The sequence below is a fragment of the Ctenopharyngodon idella genome, chromosome 5 (genome assembly GCF_019924925.1).
Source record: "Ctenopharyngodon idella isolate HZGC_01 chromosome 5, HZGC01, whole genome shotgun sequence".
Classification (NCBI taxonomy): Eukaryota; Metazoa; Chordata; class Actinopteri; order Cypriniformes; family Xenocyprididae; genus Ctenopharyngodon; species Ctenopharyngodon idella.
The window spans coordinates 11144491-11163603 of record NC_067224.1 but is presented as its reverse complement, the minus strand read 5'-3'; the positions used below and the strand labels follow the sequence as shown (position 1 = coordinate 11163603).

At 39.7% G+C, this 19113-nt stretch overlaps 1 protein-coding gene across 11 annotated transcripts in view; it reads left to right on the top strand.

Moving 5' to 3' along the window:
• The window catches only part of LOC127512647 (integrin alpha-L-like), a 343148-nt gene that overhangs the window by 60729 nt on the left and 263306 nt on the right, over positions 1 to 19113 (top strand). For all 11 annotated transcript variants that reach the window (XR_007930234.1, XR_007930232.1, XR_007930231.1 and 8 more), the window contains one exon: positions 17527 to 17600. Coding sequence is in view for 7 of the 11 variants with exons in the window: in XM_051893749.1 (XP_051749709.1) it covers positions 17527 to 17600 (74 nt within the window). In the remaining 4 variants the exon portion in view is untranslated. The remainder of the gene's footprint in view (positions 1 to 17526; positions 17601 to 19113) is intronic.

Below are 19113 nucleotides of genomic sequence, written 5' to 3'. Positions count from 1 at the left end.
CAAACAGAACGTGGCTGAATCTGTAACAGATGATACTCAGTGCTATATTTCTTCACGCCCTGACGAAACTTACCAATTCACAAAATTAACGGAATGCATAGCTGATATAAAAAATTGGATGACCAGTAATTTCCTACTACTAAATTCAGAAAAAACAGAGATTCTAATTATTGGACCAAAAACTTCTGCACGTAATAACCTACAATACTGTCTAACACTTGATGGCTGCTCTGTTAAGTCTTCGTCGTCAGTTAGGAACCTGAGTGTGCTCTTTGATACCAATCTTTCATTTGAAAGCCAAATTTCTAGCATCTGTAAAGCCACATTTTTCCATCTTAAAAATATATCTAAATTACAACATATGCTCTCAATGACAAATGCAGAACAGTTAGTTCATGCGTTCATGACCTCAAGGCTAGATTACTGTAACGCTCTACTGGGTGGTTGCCCTGCTCGCTTGATAAATAAACTACAGCTCGTACAAAATGCAGCAGCTAGAGTTCTTACTAGAACCAGGAAGTATGACCATCAACACTGCATGGGCTTCCTGTTAAACATCGTATAGATTTTAAAATCTTGCTAATTACTTACAAAGCACTAAATGGTTTAGCTCCCCAGTACCTGAGCGAGCTCTTAACGCATCATAGTCCTTCACGTCTATTGCGATCTCAGAATTCAGGCCAGTTGATAATACCTAGAATATCAAAATCAACTGCAGGCAGTAGATCCTTCTCCTATTTGGCACCTAAACTCTGGAACAATCTTCCTAGCATTGGTCGGGAAGCAGACACTCTCTGTCAGTTTAACCCTCTGGGGTCTGAGGATTTTTGGGGCCCTGGAGAAGTTTTGACATGCCCTGACATTTGTGCTTTTTTCAGTTGTTCATAAACATATTATTGACAAAAGTGTCATTACACTGTATTCAGCACAAACTAGGCTACAATAATATGTGAGGAACATGTATGTACATGTTTTTTTTTTTTTTTTTTTTTTGAAGGAATAACGTTTATGCGTGGTTATTGACAAAACAAAAAACTTAAGTCACTTAAATAAGGCCAAAAAAATAATATTAAATCTGTGTTCACAAGACTTCTGGGTATTGGAAGTTGTAGACTAGAGTTTTTGCTTCAAAATGATGTAAGAATTATCCTGCCTACTCGTTTATATAAAACAATATATTGATTTACATTTTTTAAGACACTTTTTGTCAAGAAACACAGTATGCGTGGAAGCGTGAATCATCATGTATAATGCTGTGATTCACACCTGAGAAGACAAAAGATTCGCATAATGAGCTGTAATGACCTGCATAATGAGGCCTTTCAGTCAGGTAGGCTATGTGAAAAAACCCTCTGTGAACATGTCTCAAGCTCATTATGGTGTATATCAAACATACACAGAAAACAGCAATACTGTGAAATATTATTACAATTTAAAATAATGGTATTCTATTATATACTTTAAAATATAATGTATTTTTGTGATGCAAAGTGTCTGAACAATTATGTTACCTCTATGGCATTTCATATAGCCTTTTAGCTTAAAAGCATGCACATTTGGAGAAATATTGATGGATTCTCATATGGTTATGTCAAATTTCTATACAGGGGAGTAATATTTATTCAATATTTATTGTCATCACTATGAGCGTTGGATACTGTGTTTTCAATTCATACTTGCAGCCGGAGGGCGCTCTGTACACCTTTAGTCCACAAATTAATCTAAAGAAGAACAGGCCATGTGACATTCCAGGAACTAACAGAGGCTTCCAGAGATCGCTAACCATGGCTTTAACATACAGATAAACACTTTTCAAGACAATAAATACACGATTGAGACGATGTATGCGTGTATTGCCTCAGAATTTGTGTCAGAATAGCGCTTGCTCCGTGGGCGTGGCCGCATTAGCGGATAATGAGCTGAATCACGGACGTCTGACATGGCTCTGTTTTCATACAGATTACATAAACAGAGAATATTTGTTTTAGATTTGACTTACACGATTTAAAACCTGACATTTCAGCGTTTCTTTAGACATAAGTCTAATTTTTTTGTCATAAGTATTCACTAAGTTACAGTTCATTTTCGGAGAACTATCAGATTGGACTTCGTTCAGAGGGAGACGACAGATCACGCATCATGTTAGTTTTCTTTATTTTACAAAAAGCACAACATTTTGTTTTTACTCTGAGTGTACACAAATAAAAGAAGATATTTCACAGATTAAAATGGTGTATAACTCTTAATTGTATGTGCAACATAGTATTTTGAGTCTCTTTCACACTGGTAAGAAAAAAACCGAGGTGGTATCGCCGGCGATACCTCCGACTCGAGGGAGTTAAATCTAGACTAAAAACGCATCTCTTTAATCTGGCATACACATAACACATTATCAATTTATGTTTTCAAATCTGTTAAAGGATTGTTAGTCTGCATAAATTAGGTCAGCCGGAACCGGGAACACTTCCTATAACACCAGATGTACTCGTTACATCAGAAGAAGAATGGCATCTACGCTAATATTAGTCTCTCTGTTTATCCCGAGGTTTACCGTAGTCAGCCGGATCCGGGCCGTATCCAGGTGAGATCGAGGACCAGCACCTTGACACGATGACAATGCAGCCCTGAAGTGTCAGCAGAGATTGAGTCAGCTAGATCATCCACTGTGAAGGCCTCATCGACACGACAGCCAGTGGCACAGATCCTCAACAAACCGTCCATACTGGTGTGATGAATACGATCCTCAACTGGATGGAACTGGAATAAATACTTTGACTGTTGCGATCCCAGTCGGACTTATGATAGCTGCCTGAATCATAATTTTTTAAGAACATATAACAATGAAGCATGTACCTGGATAACACAAATGGAAATATATGAGGACTTGTGCAGCATATAAACCAGCGTGTGGCAGCAATGCACGACGCTGGGAAAGAGAAAATTACAGATATTAAAAATAACTAGCAAATAAAAAATAAAAAAATCAATGAAACATCTGAGTGTACATCACAGAGGGGCTCTGAATCACAATCATACAAATATATCATGTGAATTCAACTGTTACATGAAATACGGCCCTAATTGAATCACCGCAAAAACTTTGTGCGACCTACCGCTGTGACGTCTCGTGCAGACTGGGAAGCAACAAAGTGCGCTGACCCCCCAAGTCAGCATGGCGGCAGGAAACCCCAAATATGGTCATGGCAAGTGGAATCACAAAATAATTTTCTAAATACACAACTGCTACATTCCCCCCTGCTGACTTCCACTTGCACATGACAAAACAATCAAACAACAACAACAAAAAAAGCACAACTTAAAACATCAAAATGCCACAAAGTCACCCAAGAAAAAAACAACAACCAGGTACATGTAACCAAATCTGAAATAACAACAAAGAAAAGCAAATAGTGGGAAGAATAAACTGTACCATAGTACCAAAGACAATACTGTATATCACATGAAACACTAAATACTCCAGTCTTAAGACAGAATTAGAAATGTAAGAGGGTTGCAAAGCCTCTAAACACTCACAGGAATAACATGCCTGTTACATATTACATACATTTAGTGGTCATTTTTGCACAGTATTTCATAGAATCTCATCTACTTTTTTTTAGATCACTCTTAAATTCTCTTCCTTACAAGGTACCACAATCACTGATATTCAAATTTAATCACAGAATTTAATCACAAAAATTAATCATAGGAATTTATCAACAAATTAGATCATTTTCATGAGAATCAAACACCTATATGAACTAAAAAAAAAACTACAACCCAGACAAAACCTTCTGATGCATATTCTGGATCAGTCTAATGACTGGTTTAACCACCCTCCCACATCTGGTTCTGACAGTCAGTGACCCACCCTGACTGGAAGAAGCTCTGGAACACTGCTGTGATTGGTCAGTGGCCAAAGCATCAGTATGTATGCCTTCATCGGGTTGATCCATGTTCTTGTCATTGTCAGGTTCACATGTCAAAGATCTGCATTCTGTCTCAAATGTCTGTCCATTGAGGCTTGTAGCACATGGTACAGTCAGGGAAGTAGGCTGTTCATCTACACTTAACTGGACAGAATCCACAGTTCTCTCATCTGGTTCATTGACAGGCAAGCTCATTTCGACAGCTTCACTCGCAGACAGACTTGATGTGATTGAGGCAACATTCACGCAAGCATCAACTTCAATATCAGAAACTTCGTTCTGGAGAGGTAAGAAGTTCACTGGCATAATGAGATTTCTATGAACAACTTTCTCCGTACCAGTCACACAATTTCTGATTCGGAATGTATGGATTTCATTGTTCATTCCTGTCACTACTTAGATATGACTCTCCCATCTATCAGCAGTTTTCCTCTTGCCACGCTCGCCCTTATTGGCCAGCAGCACTCTATCGCCGAGGTTCACTGGAGCACCTTTCTGCTTTTTGTTGTAGAGATTTGCTTGCCTCAGTAGTTGTTTTGAAGCAGAACACTGGGCCACTTTCATAGCTTGGGTAAGATCATCTCTGAAAGACTGCACATACTGGTTGTAGTCGACCACCTGGTCATCAAGCAACACAGAGTCAAACATCATGTCGATGGGCAACCTGGGAGTTCTACCAAACATCAACTGGAATGGAGGAAAGCCAGTTGTCTCGTGAATTGTTGCATTATAGCAAAAAGTGAGAGACTTCAACATTTGAGGCCATCTCTGGTGACTTGCTGACAACGCATCTTCTGCAGCATCTTACGTACTCTTTAACATCCCTTTCCATTCCTTGCCAGTAAAACTGATGTCTGGTTAGGTAGAGCGTTCTGTGTTGCCCCTGGTGCCCAGCTTCATCATGCACTCCCTTAAGCACTACATCTCGAAGAGTGGCAGGCACGATAAACTGAAAAGTCTTCTTCCTTGTGATGACATCTTTAGAGACTCGATATAATAAACCCATTCTTACTGATAGTTTGTTCCAGTGTCTAGAAACCGAAGAACACTCGGCGTCTCCTTGTTCCTCTCTCTCCTGGACGGCCTACGTTTGCGCTCCACAAAGAAGAGCAGGTCAGGTCAGGATCACCACGTTGTAAGTCTGTCAGCTCTTGCCTAGACAGTACTGGATCATTTGACAAACGAGATGGAATAATTGACTCAAGCAGCTGTGGTAGCAGGTAAGCATATGGCTGAACTTGACTTTCCTGGTGTCTACTGCTGTCCAGTATAGCAGAAATGTCCTCCTGAGAGATACCAGACTGCCTAGATAAAGCAGCATTATTCACCTCAATATCTGAACAGGCTTGTCTTGAGCATGTACCTCAAAAGGGTGACATGACCAGCGGAACACATCTTGGACATTCTCTGTGTTCACTATCTGAGACTCCTCCAAGAGAGCACCGTAGGGCACTCTGGTAAGACGGTGGAACACACTGGGACGCACAAACGGCTCACGGCTTAGGGCATCTGCTACTACATTCTTAGGCCCAGGGATGTATTTGATGTCGAAATTATATGGAGCAAGCTTTGCGACCCATCTTTGCTCGCAAGCATCCAACTTGGGTTTTGTAAGAATGTAGGTCAGTGGGTTGTTGTCCGTCCACACTGAGAACTGCTGACCCTTAAGCCAGTGACTAAATTTGTCACAAACCGCCCATTTGAGAGCAAAAAACTCTAGCCTGTGTGCTGGATATTTGGATTGGGCATAATTAAGAGACTTACTAGCAAAGGCTATGGGGCGAGCAACCTCTCTGTTTTCCCCTACCTGAGAAAGCACAGCACCAAGCCCATTACTGGAAGCGTCAACAGACAGCAAGAAGGGTTTACTAAAATCTGGATGTGCCAAAATTACTCTTTCGAGTAAAGCTTGTTTCAGAGCATTAAAGGCGTCTCTACATTCCTGGGTCCAGTCTGAAGAGGTAAGTTTTCTGCCTGCTGTCACATGTTTCTGTCCTTTGGTATGCCTTGGTTTCCTCATGCCTGATGTTAATGCAAAGAGGGGTCTACTAATGCGAGAACAGCCTTCGATATACTGCTGGTAGAAAACTACCATCCCCAAAAACGACCTTATTTTCGTCTGTGATGGAATGTCAGTGCCATCTTCCATAAGATCCTGTTCTGTGATGTCAACAATAGCTCTGACCTTTTCAGGATCTGTAGCCACGCCGTCACAACTCACAATGTGGCCAAGGAACTTAATGGAAGGTTTCATAAAATGACACTTCTTTTGAGACAGTTTCAAATTGTGAGCCTGAAGTCTCTGGAATACCATCTCTAGTCGTTTCAAAGCAAGCTGTTCATCAGGAGCGAAAACGAGGATGTCATCGAGATAACACAGCATGCTCATGAAGTTCTGATCGCCAAATATATTCATCATCATCCTCATGAATGTCGCAGGGCTATTGCATAGGCCCTGCGGAAGCCTAATATATTCATATAGGCCAAATGGAGTAGTAAAAGCTGTGAATCTCCTGTCGTCCTCGTGCACTTCCACGTTGTAATAACCTGATGTTAGGTCCATGGTAGAAAATAATGCGTTACCACCTAGAGCCGGGAGTGCATCCGCTTGATGTGGAAGAGGATGTACATCTTTGACGGTGCGTGCATTCAGCCAGCGGAAGTCTGTGCACAGCCTCAGGTCACCATTCCTTTTCCAGACTAACACCAGAGGCGATGCATAATCACTCATCGACTTCCTGATTATGTCACGCTCCTCCATGTCATCTAAGGCCTCTCGCAGCTTCTTATAGTGTGACGGTGACAACCTTCTGTAAGGAAGCCTGAAAGGTTTGGTGTCACTAAGGCAGATTCTATGAACAACACCTTTGGCCTTACCACAGTCCAGTCCGTGACGCGTAAATATTGACTCATAATTGATCAACAGTTCAGCTAACCTCGTTCTCCAGTAAGGTGTCAAAGAATTTGAACTTATGTCAATATCTTGGCGTCCAAGGCTAGACAGCGTCGAGCCAGCCAGCCCATGCGGCGTTCCGTGTTGTTTCTCAGACTCGCACTGCTTGTTACTGCAATTAGCCTGGCTTCCGGTCTCCACTACATCACACTGCAAATCTTTCCTCTGTTGAAAAGACATGTCAAGACAGTCAACATCAAAGTCTTCAAGAGCCATGCAGGTGTACACATCAGCCAGCTTGCAGTTGCGTTTCAGACAGGCTTGTTCGATGGGTTGATAACTTTAACTGGTGTACTGCCATCCCCCCATAAGGATACAACTATCCTGCCCACCAACACATTTCTTGGTGCAGTGCGTGCTGTGCTGGGCTCCACAACGATTGTACTGCCTGCAGATAGGATTTTGTCACTAACCAGCCTTCCCCACACTATATGTGCTTTCATGGGCTCTAGAGTGACAGCATGTTTAAGTTTTACAGTTCCTACTTTAGTAGGCGGGTCCGTTCCTTTCCATGATTCAACATTGCACAAAAGTTGAATCAAAGCTCCTGTATCGGAATTTTTGCCCTGCGAGTCAGATACTCTGCCCCAGAAATCACTTGATATCTTCATGTCATGAATGAGATGTTTTATGACATTACTTCCCAAAATTAAGTCAGCATTTTGCCCATCAACAATTAAAGCAGGTACAGTGAAGGGGCAGTCAAACACTTTCATCTGTACATCACATACTCCCAACGGGCTTGTTTTCTGACCTCCACAGCCAATTAGTGTGAGCAGTGTTGGAGAAACCTCATCTGAGGTGAGTATTTTTGCTTCTATGAGTTTGGACAGGGCTTGCGTACTCATAGTGCAGGCCATAGACCCACTGTCAAGCATGCCTTGCAGCGAGACAACATCGTGTATCCAAACATCAATAAAGAACAGGTCATCATTTGTGTTAAGCCTCTGCACATTTTGAAAAATCACTTTTGTCTTGTCATCAACACTATTGCAAAACTCAGAGTAAACAAACTCCAAATCAATATCTCCATTACACAGGGACATAACGCAATGCCCTCCACTAGTCCCCTCCTCATGTGGGCCATCTAGTTTCCCAACTGAACAGAGTCAGGACTTCTCTGTTGAACTTGTGGTTTGAGGGCAGTCCCAGCAGAACAAGCTGAAGCTCTGTGGCCAGAGGCATGACAGTTAAAGCACAAATGGTTTATTCGGCAGTGTGAAAAAGTGTCATGACTTGCATCTCCGCATACTTCACATGCAACATTTTGTTTGGTTACTCCACTCCTTACTTTATGTTGAGGTCTGTTCACTCTTGTCGCATGCTGACAAGAACGCTGGTCCAAAACTCGTTCCAAAAGACTGATCATGTGACTCAAAGACTGATCCTGAGTACAGTGTTCAGTATCCTGAGATGGCGCCACTGCTGTATTCTTCTCCATACCACGGCCATGAGCACACAAAACGTCTGTTGACTGAACATGACACGCAATGCCACTCACATGTACATTAGACTTGCGTTGTAGGAGCTTATTCTCCCTCTGATACTCATCCAGTCTAATCTGCACATCAGCTGCGGTCCATTCATCCAGTGGCTTATACTTGAATATTAGAGCCAGCTCTGGATCTGGGCATTTCCGAACGAACATCACAGTGACTTCTCGTAAAGGGTCATCAAGAGTTTTTCCTTTTTAGTCCCTCCCCAGCGATATCAATAGCATTGTGCAGCCTAATCCAGTAGTCAAATGGTTTCTCATTTTTCAAAGGCAATGTGGCATAAAAATCTGCCAAAGGCATGCACGAATACACAGTATCACTGCAATGTTGCTTGAGCAGGTCAAAAATTGGATTTGGACCATCACTGAGATCAATCAATGGGTTACTTCTCAGTCCAACTTTTACTACATCACGTGCTTTGCCCTTCAGCTTTGTCAGAACTTCGTCAGCTTGATCTTTCAAGGGTACTTCACGCTTTCTCAAGTACACTTTTATTGTCTCTACCCACTCGTCGACACAAATTTCCTCTTCCCCATCACCTCTGAAGTACGGGGGCTCATTAACATCTTGCTTAACAATTAAGCTGACTTTTGACAGGTCATTCATATTGATAGTTGAATCACTATGCTTGTTTTGGCCAAAAATGCCGGACTCAAGACATGTAACAATGTTCTGGCCAATGCTGCTGCCTATCAGTTTCACTATATCATTAATTAGGTTCACTGGCACAGCATTTAAATCAGAGAATTGCACAGAATCATCAGAAACAGCACAAGACTGAGACACAGTAGATGTTGGCACATTAACATGTCTTGTATGAATTGGGGTTGATGAAAGCGGACTAATTTTATCAGCCCCAACTACCTGATGTGTTTCAATGAACCGCAGTACACCTCTACCTCTTCCCATATTCATCTGTCCATTTAAACCCTCCATATCAGTATCTGATTTAAAAAAAACCTTTCAATCGCTTTTTTTTTTTTTTACTTAACTGTTCAACAGTCTTTTGAACCAAGAATATTTCAGTTCATATTCACTGTGTACAAATGGCGAACCTCTCATCCACTCGTTGCAGCGGTGAACTCGTTGGCCTATCACCCCAGAAACTTCTCCACTCGCATGTAATGTGTCCGGTCCCACAACGAGTGAAGCAACGATCACGGCACCAGTTGTAGCGGTGTGTTTTCTGCGTTGTGTCGGAATCAAAGACAGACTGTGAAAATTCTTGCATTCAGGTCCTCCTTTTATTCTGGATAACACAAATGGAAATATATGAGGACTTGTGCAGCATATAAACCAGCGTGCGGCAGCAATGCACGACGTGCTGTGATGTCACATGCAGACTGGGGATATACTTTCACAAAAACACATTTTAAGAACATATAACAATGAAGCATGTACCTGGATAACACAAATGGAAATATATGAGGACTTGTGCAGCATATAAACCAGCGTGCGGCAGCAATGCACGACGCTGGGAAAGAGAAAATTACAGATATTAAAAATAACTAGCAAATAAAAAAAAAAAATCAATGAAACATCTGAGTGTACATCACAGAGGGGCTCTGAATCACAATCATACAAATATATCATGTGAATTCAACTGTTACATGAAATACGGCCCTAATTGAATCACCGCAAAAACTTTGTGCGACCTACCGCTGTGACGTCTCATGCAGACTGGGAAGCAACAAAGTGCGCTGACACCCCAAGTCAGCATGGTGGCAGGAAACCCCAAATATGGTCATGGCAAGTGGAATCACAAAATAATTTTCTAAATACACAACTTCTACACTGATATAGATAAATTAACTAAATTAATAACTATTGATTCTTACAACGGAATGAATCAATACTGAATTTACTTAAGATGGATAATGACACCATTTTCTTTAAGAGCTGCTGTGCAGCCAAAATTATATACCAGTTATCACTGTAAAGCTGCTTTGACACAATCTGCATTGTAAAAAGCGCTATATAAATAAAGTTGACTTGACTTGACTATGGTACGGTCTAAATCTTGACTGGAAACCCTCGCAGATACCATTTCTTTGTAAAAAAAAAAGGAACATAGGTGTGATGATACTGCCTTTTCTAGTATTTTTGACAGAAAAGATAGAGTCAAGATCGGCCTGTAATTGACTAATTCTCTAGGATCAAGTTGTGTTTTTTAATAAGAGGTCTAATAATAGCTAGCTTAAAAGTTTTCGGTACGTATCCTAGTGACAAAGATGAATTAATGACATTAAAAAGAGGATCTATGATCTCTGGAAGCATCTCTTTCAGTAGCTTAGTCGGTATAGGGTCTAACATGTATGTTGTTGGTTTTGATGATTTAACTAGTTTAGACAATTCTTCCTCTCCTATAGCAATGAATGAATGGGATTTTTCCTCAGGGACACTACAATGGACTGTCTGATGTGATTCTGTAATAGACAGTTGCATGGTTATAATTTGATCTCTAATATTATTAATCTTGCAAGTAAAGAAGTTCATAAAGTCATTACTGCTGTGCTGTTTGGAAACATCAGAAGTTGAAGCTTTATTTCTCATTCATTTAGCCACTGTATCAAATAAACACATAGGGTTGTGTTTGTTTTTTCTAAAAGATTTGAAAAATAAGCAGATCTAGCAGTTTTTAAAGCCTTTCTGTACGCAAAAATGCTTTCTTTCCACGAGATGCGAAAAAACCTCTAGTTTTGTTTTCTTCCAGCTGTGCTTCATTTTTCTGGCTGCTCTTTTAAGGGCCAGAGTGTGCTTGTTGTACCACGGCGTTTGACTAATTTCCTTAATCTTCTCGCAAAGGAGCAACTGTGTCTAATGTGCTGGAGAAAAGAGAGTGAATAGTTTCTGGTGCAACATTGGGTACTTCTAAGCTATCTGGTATGCTAAGGAGATGAAACTGATCAGGAAGATTATTCATAAAGCATAAAGCTTTAGTGGTAGAAGTGATAGTTCTACCATATTTGTAACAGGGAGGTAGTTTTGCAGCCTTGGCTAAATGTAGTATACACGAGACTAGATAATGATCTGAGATGTCATCGCTTTACTGCAGAATTTCAATGGCATCAATATCCATTCCATGTGACAATATTAGATATAAAGTATGATTACGGCAATGAGTGGGTCCTGACACGTGTTGTCTGACTTAGTTTAAAATGTCTAAAAATGCCAATACAAATGCGTCTTTTTCATTATCTACATGGATATTAAAATCACCAACAATTAGGACTTTATCTGCAGCCAGTACTAAATCAGCAAATTCTTTGATAAAGTTTGTATGGTGCCCTGGTGGCCTGTATACAGTAGCCAGCACAAATGTCAAACAAGATTTATCACATACACTACATAATGTTACATAAAGCACCATCACTTCAAAGGAATTATATTTGAAACACTTCTGAGTAGTACTGAAGATATTACTATAAATTACAGCAACCTTTGCCTTTCAGACGAGGCTCGTGTTTATAACAGTAATCTTGAGGGTTAGACTCATTTAAAGTAATGTAATTGTCTGGTTTTTGCCAGGTTCCTGTCAAACACAGCACATCTAGTTTATAATCTGTGATCATATCATTTAAAATAAATGTTTTTGAAGAAAGGGATCTAATATTCAGCAACCCAAGATTTATCATTTGTTCTTCTGTATTATATCTGTTTTTTAATTTGTTGAACATCAATTAAATTTATACCCTTAAATGGGTTTGGGAGTTTTTTGTATTTACTAAATTGGGGAACAGACACAGTCTCTACGTGAAGATATCTCGGTGAAAGAGTCTCTATGTGTTGGGATTTATCAGACTTCTGTGACGTGAGACAGCTAGCAGACATTCGGTTTAGCCAGTCTGTCTGCTTCCTGACCTGGGCCACAGTTTGTCATGTTTCAGCTCTAAAGGCCCTTTGACACTGAACGTGAAATTCGGCACAGATTTTCGCCACGATGACGCTCTTAAATTGAAACAATAGATCCCTATGGAGCCTTTCACATTGGGTGTGAACATTCGCGGTGCGTATAAGCAAGGATTTTTTTTTTTGACCTGTGTCGATTTTTTCCCCCTGTCGCTCGGCAATGAAACGGGCCGTCTAATTAGAGCTGCGCTTTGAATCACGTGCCCGGAGCAGTTGCACAGAAGGGCGAGAGTGGTGGCGCTGTTTCGAAAACTAGTGTAAACAAACACAGAAGAGTATCCAGGAGGCGATATAATATAATTTCTAGTCATTTTCCACTGAATTATGTAATCACTGTCCGTTTTCTTCCATGTGCGCGAGTGTTATGATTATGAGAGCACGTTTTGGATCTGTCAATCATCATGTAAGCATATCTCCTGCTCTTCCGTATATAAAAAATGAGAGAAACATTTTCTACAGACGAAATATGAAGGCAAATAGATAGGATTATGACGATATGTTTTCTGTGTGTTTTTTATGCAGCTCATGGTATATTTTTTAACAATAAAGGATGTTTATGACAAATGATAAGCAGATTTAGCGTTCAATCCATTATAAAACATACAAAGAATGCATGTCTGCCCATTATCAAATCAAAACCCACTTTAGATCATAATCAGAGGTTATTACAATAACTCGATGATGGTTTAAAGTGTGTAAAGTGTGAGCAAAGACATTAATAATCATATAAATTTTAAAATGTAGCTTGATGCTTGTACCTCTAATTATATTTTAAGATGTATACTTGTAAGCATTAGATAGTTTGTGTTTCTAATGTACTACCAAACTTTATTTATCTTAACGCTGTATATTATGCAGTGGACAATGTTAAGCCATGTACGAGACAAATACATGAGGACAAATGCATTGTTGGTGGGCGCCACCTAGCATGCAGGCGTGAATTAGCAGAAGATGATCAGTCGTTTCACGTTCGGTGTGAAAGGTCCGTTCTTCCGCGATTCGCCTCGCTTTTTCGCATCGCGTTCAATGTGAAAGGGCCTTAAAGGATTAGTCCACTTTTAAATTAAAATTTCCTGATAATTTACTCACCCCCATGTCATCTAAGATGTCCATGTCCTTCTTTCTTCAGTCAAAAAGAAATTAAGGTTTTTGAGGAAAACATTCAAGGATTTTTCTTCGAAGTGGACTTCAATGGTCTCCAAACGGTTGAAGGTAAAAATTACAGTTTCAGTGCAGCTTCAAAGGGCTTTAAACGATACCAGACGAGGAATAAGGGTCTTATCTAGAGAAATGATCGGTCATTTTCTAAAAAAAAATTAAATGTATATACTTTATATAAACACATGATCGCCTTCAAGTGGTTCCGCCAAAACCGCACTTCCGTATTCCTCAAAAAGCTTACGCTGTATGTCCTACGCCTTCCCTATTCTACTTACGGAAAAAATGGAACTGGTGCCACGTTCGTTCCGTAAGTTGAATAGGGAAGGTGTAGGACATTCAGTGTAAGCTTTTTGAAGAATACGAAAGTGTGGTTTTGGCGGAACCACTTGAAGGCGATCATTTGTTTATATAAAGCGCATATATTTAAAAATGTAAAAAAAAAAAAAGACAGATCGTTTTGCTAGATAAGACCCTTATTCCTCGTCTGGTATCGTTTAAAGCCCTTTGAAGCTCCACTGAAACTGTAATTTTTACCTTCAACCGTTTGGAGACCATTGAAGTCCACTATATGGAGAAAAATCCTGGAATGTTTTCCTCAAAAACCTTCATTTCTTTTCGACTGAAGAAAGAAATACATAAATATCTTGGATGACATGGGGATGAGTAAATTATCATGAAATTTTAATTGGAAAGTGAATTAATCCTTTAAGACTATGTGCCATATTACTAGAGAGAAAAGCGGCACCATCCAATGAGGGATGGATACCATCTCTTTTCAGCAGGTCAGGTCTGCCCCTAAAAACTTTTCCAATTGTCTATGAACCCTATATTATTCTGCGGACACCACTTAGACAGCCAGCCATTGAGTAAGGACAGTCTGCTAAGTATCTCATCACTCTGGCGAACAGCAAGAGGGCCAGAGCAAATTACAGTGTCTGACATCGTACTTGCGAGTTCCTACACCTCTTTAATATTAATTTTAGTGTTTTCCGACTGGCGAAGTTGAACATCATTAACATCATTAATGAATAATAATCTTAGAGAATTTACGATTAGCATTAGCCAGCACTTTTAAATTTGCTTTAATGTCAGATGCTCTGGCTCCCGGCAAACTAGGGCACTTTCAACAGGATTCTCAGTGGGTGCGTCACTGAGTGGGGAGAATCTTTTTGAAGTTTTAATCAGAATGGAACAGTAGTGTTTTGCCCCACAACTATGCCGTCTCACAATCATCCAGTTGCGCTGCTGCACGGGCTCTACAGCCGGAACCGAACAATGTACGGGTTTTACTAAGCTAGTCACATCCAAAACAGTATCTAGAGCCCTTGCATTCTTACTATCCTCTATTAAAGTTTGGATGCGTGTCTCTAATGCTGAAATCTTCTCCATCAGCCTACTTCCCTGCATTTATGACATGTGAATCCCTTATCGCTGACAGAGAAAGCTGTGCTAAACATGTCACAGGCAGTGCAAGTAACAACAACAGGGGAAGATGACATGTTTGTTGACTGATTGTGGCTTACCACAGTTGTTTGATGGACTCGTAGAAAAAGGAGCGCATGAGAGAAAAGATGGTAGGCATGGATGACAAGTTAACAGGCTAGCAAAATGCTAACGCGTTGTGATAGTGATTTAGATTAAAAGAAAAAAGCTAGCGATGTCAGATTAATGTGATAGGCAATATTAGACAATATCAGATATATGGTGATGAGTAAATTATATTTCATAATATAAAAAAACAAAGAATGATAGTAAATAGAGATTCAAAACAGAGCTATACGGAGCTACATATGCAAACCACTCAGCAGCGAGGCAGACAGGAGCAATCGATCAGGCAGGAGCAATTGTGATCAGGCAGGGAGCAATTGTGATCAGGCTATACACAAATATAAACAAATAAAAATATAAATAACCACCCAGAGATATTACTCACAATATGAAATTACTCATTAAATATAACATAGGTGAACTTTGCCACTTAGGGGGAATTGCTGCGACGGTGAGCGTTTTTTGGAGAAGTGCACGTCAGGCTACGCCGTAGGCTATGCCTGCTACACACAGCCTATGCCATAGCTACAGCACACACTCGACACAGAAGTATAAATCAGCCTTAACAGGTCCGGGGTTAGGTCTTATCCTTAACCTTAATCTTGACAACTCTGATATGGCCATCAGAAACTGGGAAGGTCTTCACAACTTTGCATATCCTTGCAAAATGCTTGTGGTTGTTGTGGATAGATGAGCATTACCATGGTTTCGGTAGAAATGTCACTGGCATCTGTGTGCCACTTGTTGCGGGTCTGTAGTGTTGGCAGTTAGTGACGGATGAAACTTGACCAGAAATTATCGGCCATAATTTGACTCTGCCTCCACCTCTGTCGACCTGATAAGCTCTTTAGCAGGATAAACTACAAGGGGCTATCGGGTCGCCCCATAAGCAGATAATTTGGTGTAATGGGGTCCAGGTCTGCTACATTACTTCAATGAGGACTGTCTGGAGAACTTCCTCTGTTACGGATTAGGAGTTGACTGTAGAGGAGACAAATGTGAGAGTGTCTTTATCTAAGGAGAAAAGTCTGAGCACAGTGTATGATGTTATTGAGATCTCTTATGAAACTTCAGAAAAGACAAGTGTAAGGGATCCATTGTCTCTAGCTAAGGAGAAATTCTGAGCGCAGTGTAATGTTGTTGAGATCTCTTTCAAACTTTAGAGGAGACAAAAGTGAGAGCTTCAGAGTCTTTAGTTTAGGAGAAAAGTCTGAGCACAGTGTGTGATGTTATTGAGATCTCATTTAAACTTTAGAGGAGAGAAGAGTGAGAGCACCAGAGACTCTGTCTTTATAGGAGACAAATATGAGCGATCCAGTTTTTCTAGCTAAGGAGAAAAATCTAAGCATACCCAGATACCATGTAATAATTTGAAACAATGTTGAGTCCGTGTTGATGCGTCAATGCTAATTGCATTGAATTAACGTTACAAAGTGATGTTGCTTCAGTTTCACTCTTGCACCCTCAGTTAATGTTGAAGCAATGTTGAGATTTCAGCCACAAATCACTGTTGGTTCAATGTCACTGTCTCCACCGATGTATGCTGTTGACTTTCATCAAAATTTCAGTGCTAATCTAACATACATTCAACATTGAAATGTCAGTCTTAACCAAAATGATAGTTTGGATCAAAACTCAAAATTGTATCAATGTCACCATGCTATCTGGGTAGTGTGTGATGTTGTTGAGATCTCTTCTGAATCTTTAGAGGGGACAAATGTGAGTGATTCAGAGTCTCTAGCTAAGTAGAAAAATATGAGCACAGTGTGTGATGTTGAAATCTTGCCTGAATCTTTAGAGGAGACAATTGTGAGAGTGTTAGTGTTTTTGTCTCAGGAGACAAGTGTGAGAAGCAGGAGACTCAAGCAAAAGTCTCTATTTCATGTTAAAGTAACCTAATTTTTTCCTAGGAGAAACATTTGAGATGTTAAGGAGATCGCATTTTTGATTTTCCTTTCCTCTGGGTGTGTTCATCTCTCTCACGCTACCAATCTATGGTAATAATCCCACCAGTGCGGCACTGCCCAATTAAAACAGCGCAGCGTGAACCGCAGTACTGTTCATTACACCGTACACATTCACAGTAGTTTTCCACAGTACAATTCATTACTGCTCCGCAGACATTCAGCTGTTTTTCCTTGCACATAAGATAATGAAGCTCAGCATGAAGTTATTACATTTCTTTTGCTCATTATCTTTCATATTAGTACATGTAAACAGTAGTGTTCGATAGGCTACTTTGAAGAATTGCATGTGTGTAGCCACGGAAAGAGCTGTTCAAAGCAGAAACTTTAATGATTTACAATACTGCAGTCTTTTGGGTCGTCTTAATAATGGAATTCAGATTTAAAAATGGGATACAACTGTGATAGTAGATAAAACTTAACAACAACTAGGAGTACAAAAAATAAAAACTCCTAGAAGTTGGACGTGCACCTCAAGACGACTACAGTATTGTAAATCATTAAGGTTTCTGTTAAACACTGCTCTGATTGAATAAATCCTTAACACACTCTCTCTGTTGCTGTAGGAACTGACATGGGGAACTTCAGCTCTTTTCAGATGGAATTATCACAGGGTGGCTTCAGTGTGGCCCTCTCTGAGGTCAGCAACATTTCACTATATTTTTTAAAATGTTTTCAATTAATAAAAATATATAGTTAACATCTTACAATAAACTAATAATGAACTGCACTTATACAGCATTTATTAATCTTTGTTAATGTTAATTTCAACATTTACAAATACATTATTAAAATCTTGTTAACATTAGTTAATGCATTAGTTAATGCTGTGAACTAACATGAACAAACAATGAACAACTGTATTTTCATTAACTAACATTAACAAAGATTAGTAAATACAGTAACAAATGTATTGCTCATGGTTAGTTCATGTTAGTTAATACATTAACTAATGTTTAACTAATGAACCTTATTGTAAAGTGTTACCAGTATGATTTATGTTAACAAGTAATAGACCCTGCTGAAAAATCCAGCATAAGCCAGCCGGTCTAGCTGGTGGACCAGTACTGTCATGCTGTTCTCAAACAAAACTGAGCAAGTGTAACTGGTGCAATTTATATAATATATATTTAGCAGGGGAGGTTTTCAACCTGGGAAAAAAAAAAAAAAAAAAAAAATCTTCATATTAACACTGTATATTTAATAGAATGCACAGCTGAATGGAACAGAGTATAGAAGTTTTTAAAGGTAGAATTTCTTTGAACTTACCATCTTAAATGAAATCATGAAAAAATAATGAGATGCAAGGCACCTGCTTGGTGTATTTGTATACATAGAACAACAATAATTATAAATCAAAGAAAAAAATGAGCTTAAGAATCTGCTGGTCCAAGATGTTCTGCCTGCTTTAACTAGCTTGACCAAGATGGTGTACCAGCCTTGCACCCCACACTCTTAAAAAGTAAAGGTTCTTTATTGGTTTCTATGGTTCTAAGTAGGGGTGTCGCAATATACCAGTATTGACGATAATCGTGATATTCAAAGCATGAAATATCGACATTGTGTTAATTTAGGGTGTGACAATATACCGGTATTGGCGATAACCACAATATTTAAAATGAATAGGACTTTTATGATATCATGACATGTAAATACTCCAGCGCCAGTACCTGGCTGACCTCTCAGGTGGCAGTATTGCACCTTAACGCTGACACCTGTCAAACAAGAAGACGCAGCACACGCAGCTATTACAAGAAGAACCATGTCGTCCAAGCGGGAGAGCGAGAGGCTCTGTCCACACCCGAAAAAAGTAAGCTCGACAGTATGGGAGTTTTTCGGCTTCAAAGAAAACAGCACCTTAGACAGCCCAATCTGCAGAATTTGCCTGCCTACAGTCAGGTGTGTTATTTAAATATAAATAACATATACATATATTTAAATAAAGGGTGATTCTTTTAATAAGTACCGCGTTTTCTTTACTCGTCTAACTCAGCGTGATCTAGCTATGCATGCAGTTATATGCCCTCAAAATTCAAGATACACAAGCATTTTTGCCCCGACGAGTTTTTGTCATTAATTCATATGATATTACGTAATTGTATTACAATATCACACGAGCAAGAGTGCTGTTTTCCCCAAATCAGCACAAATGC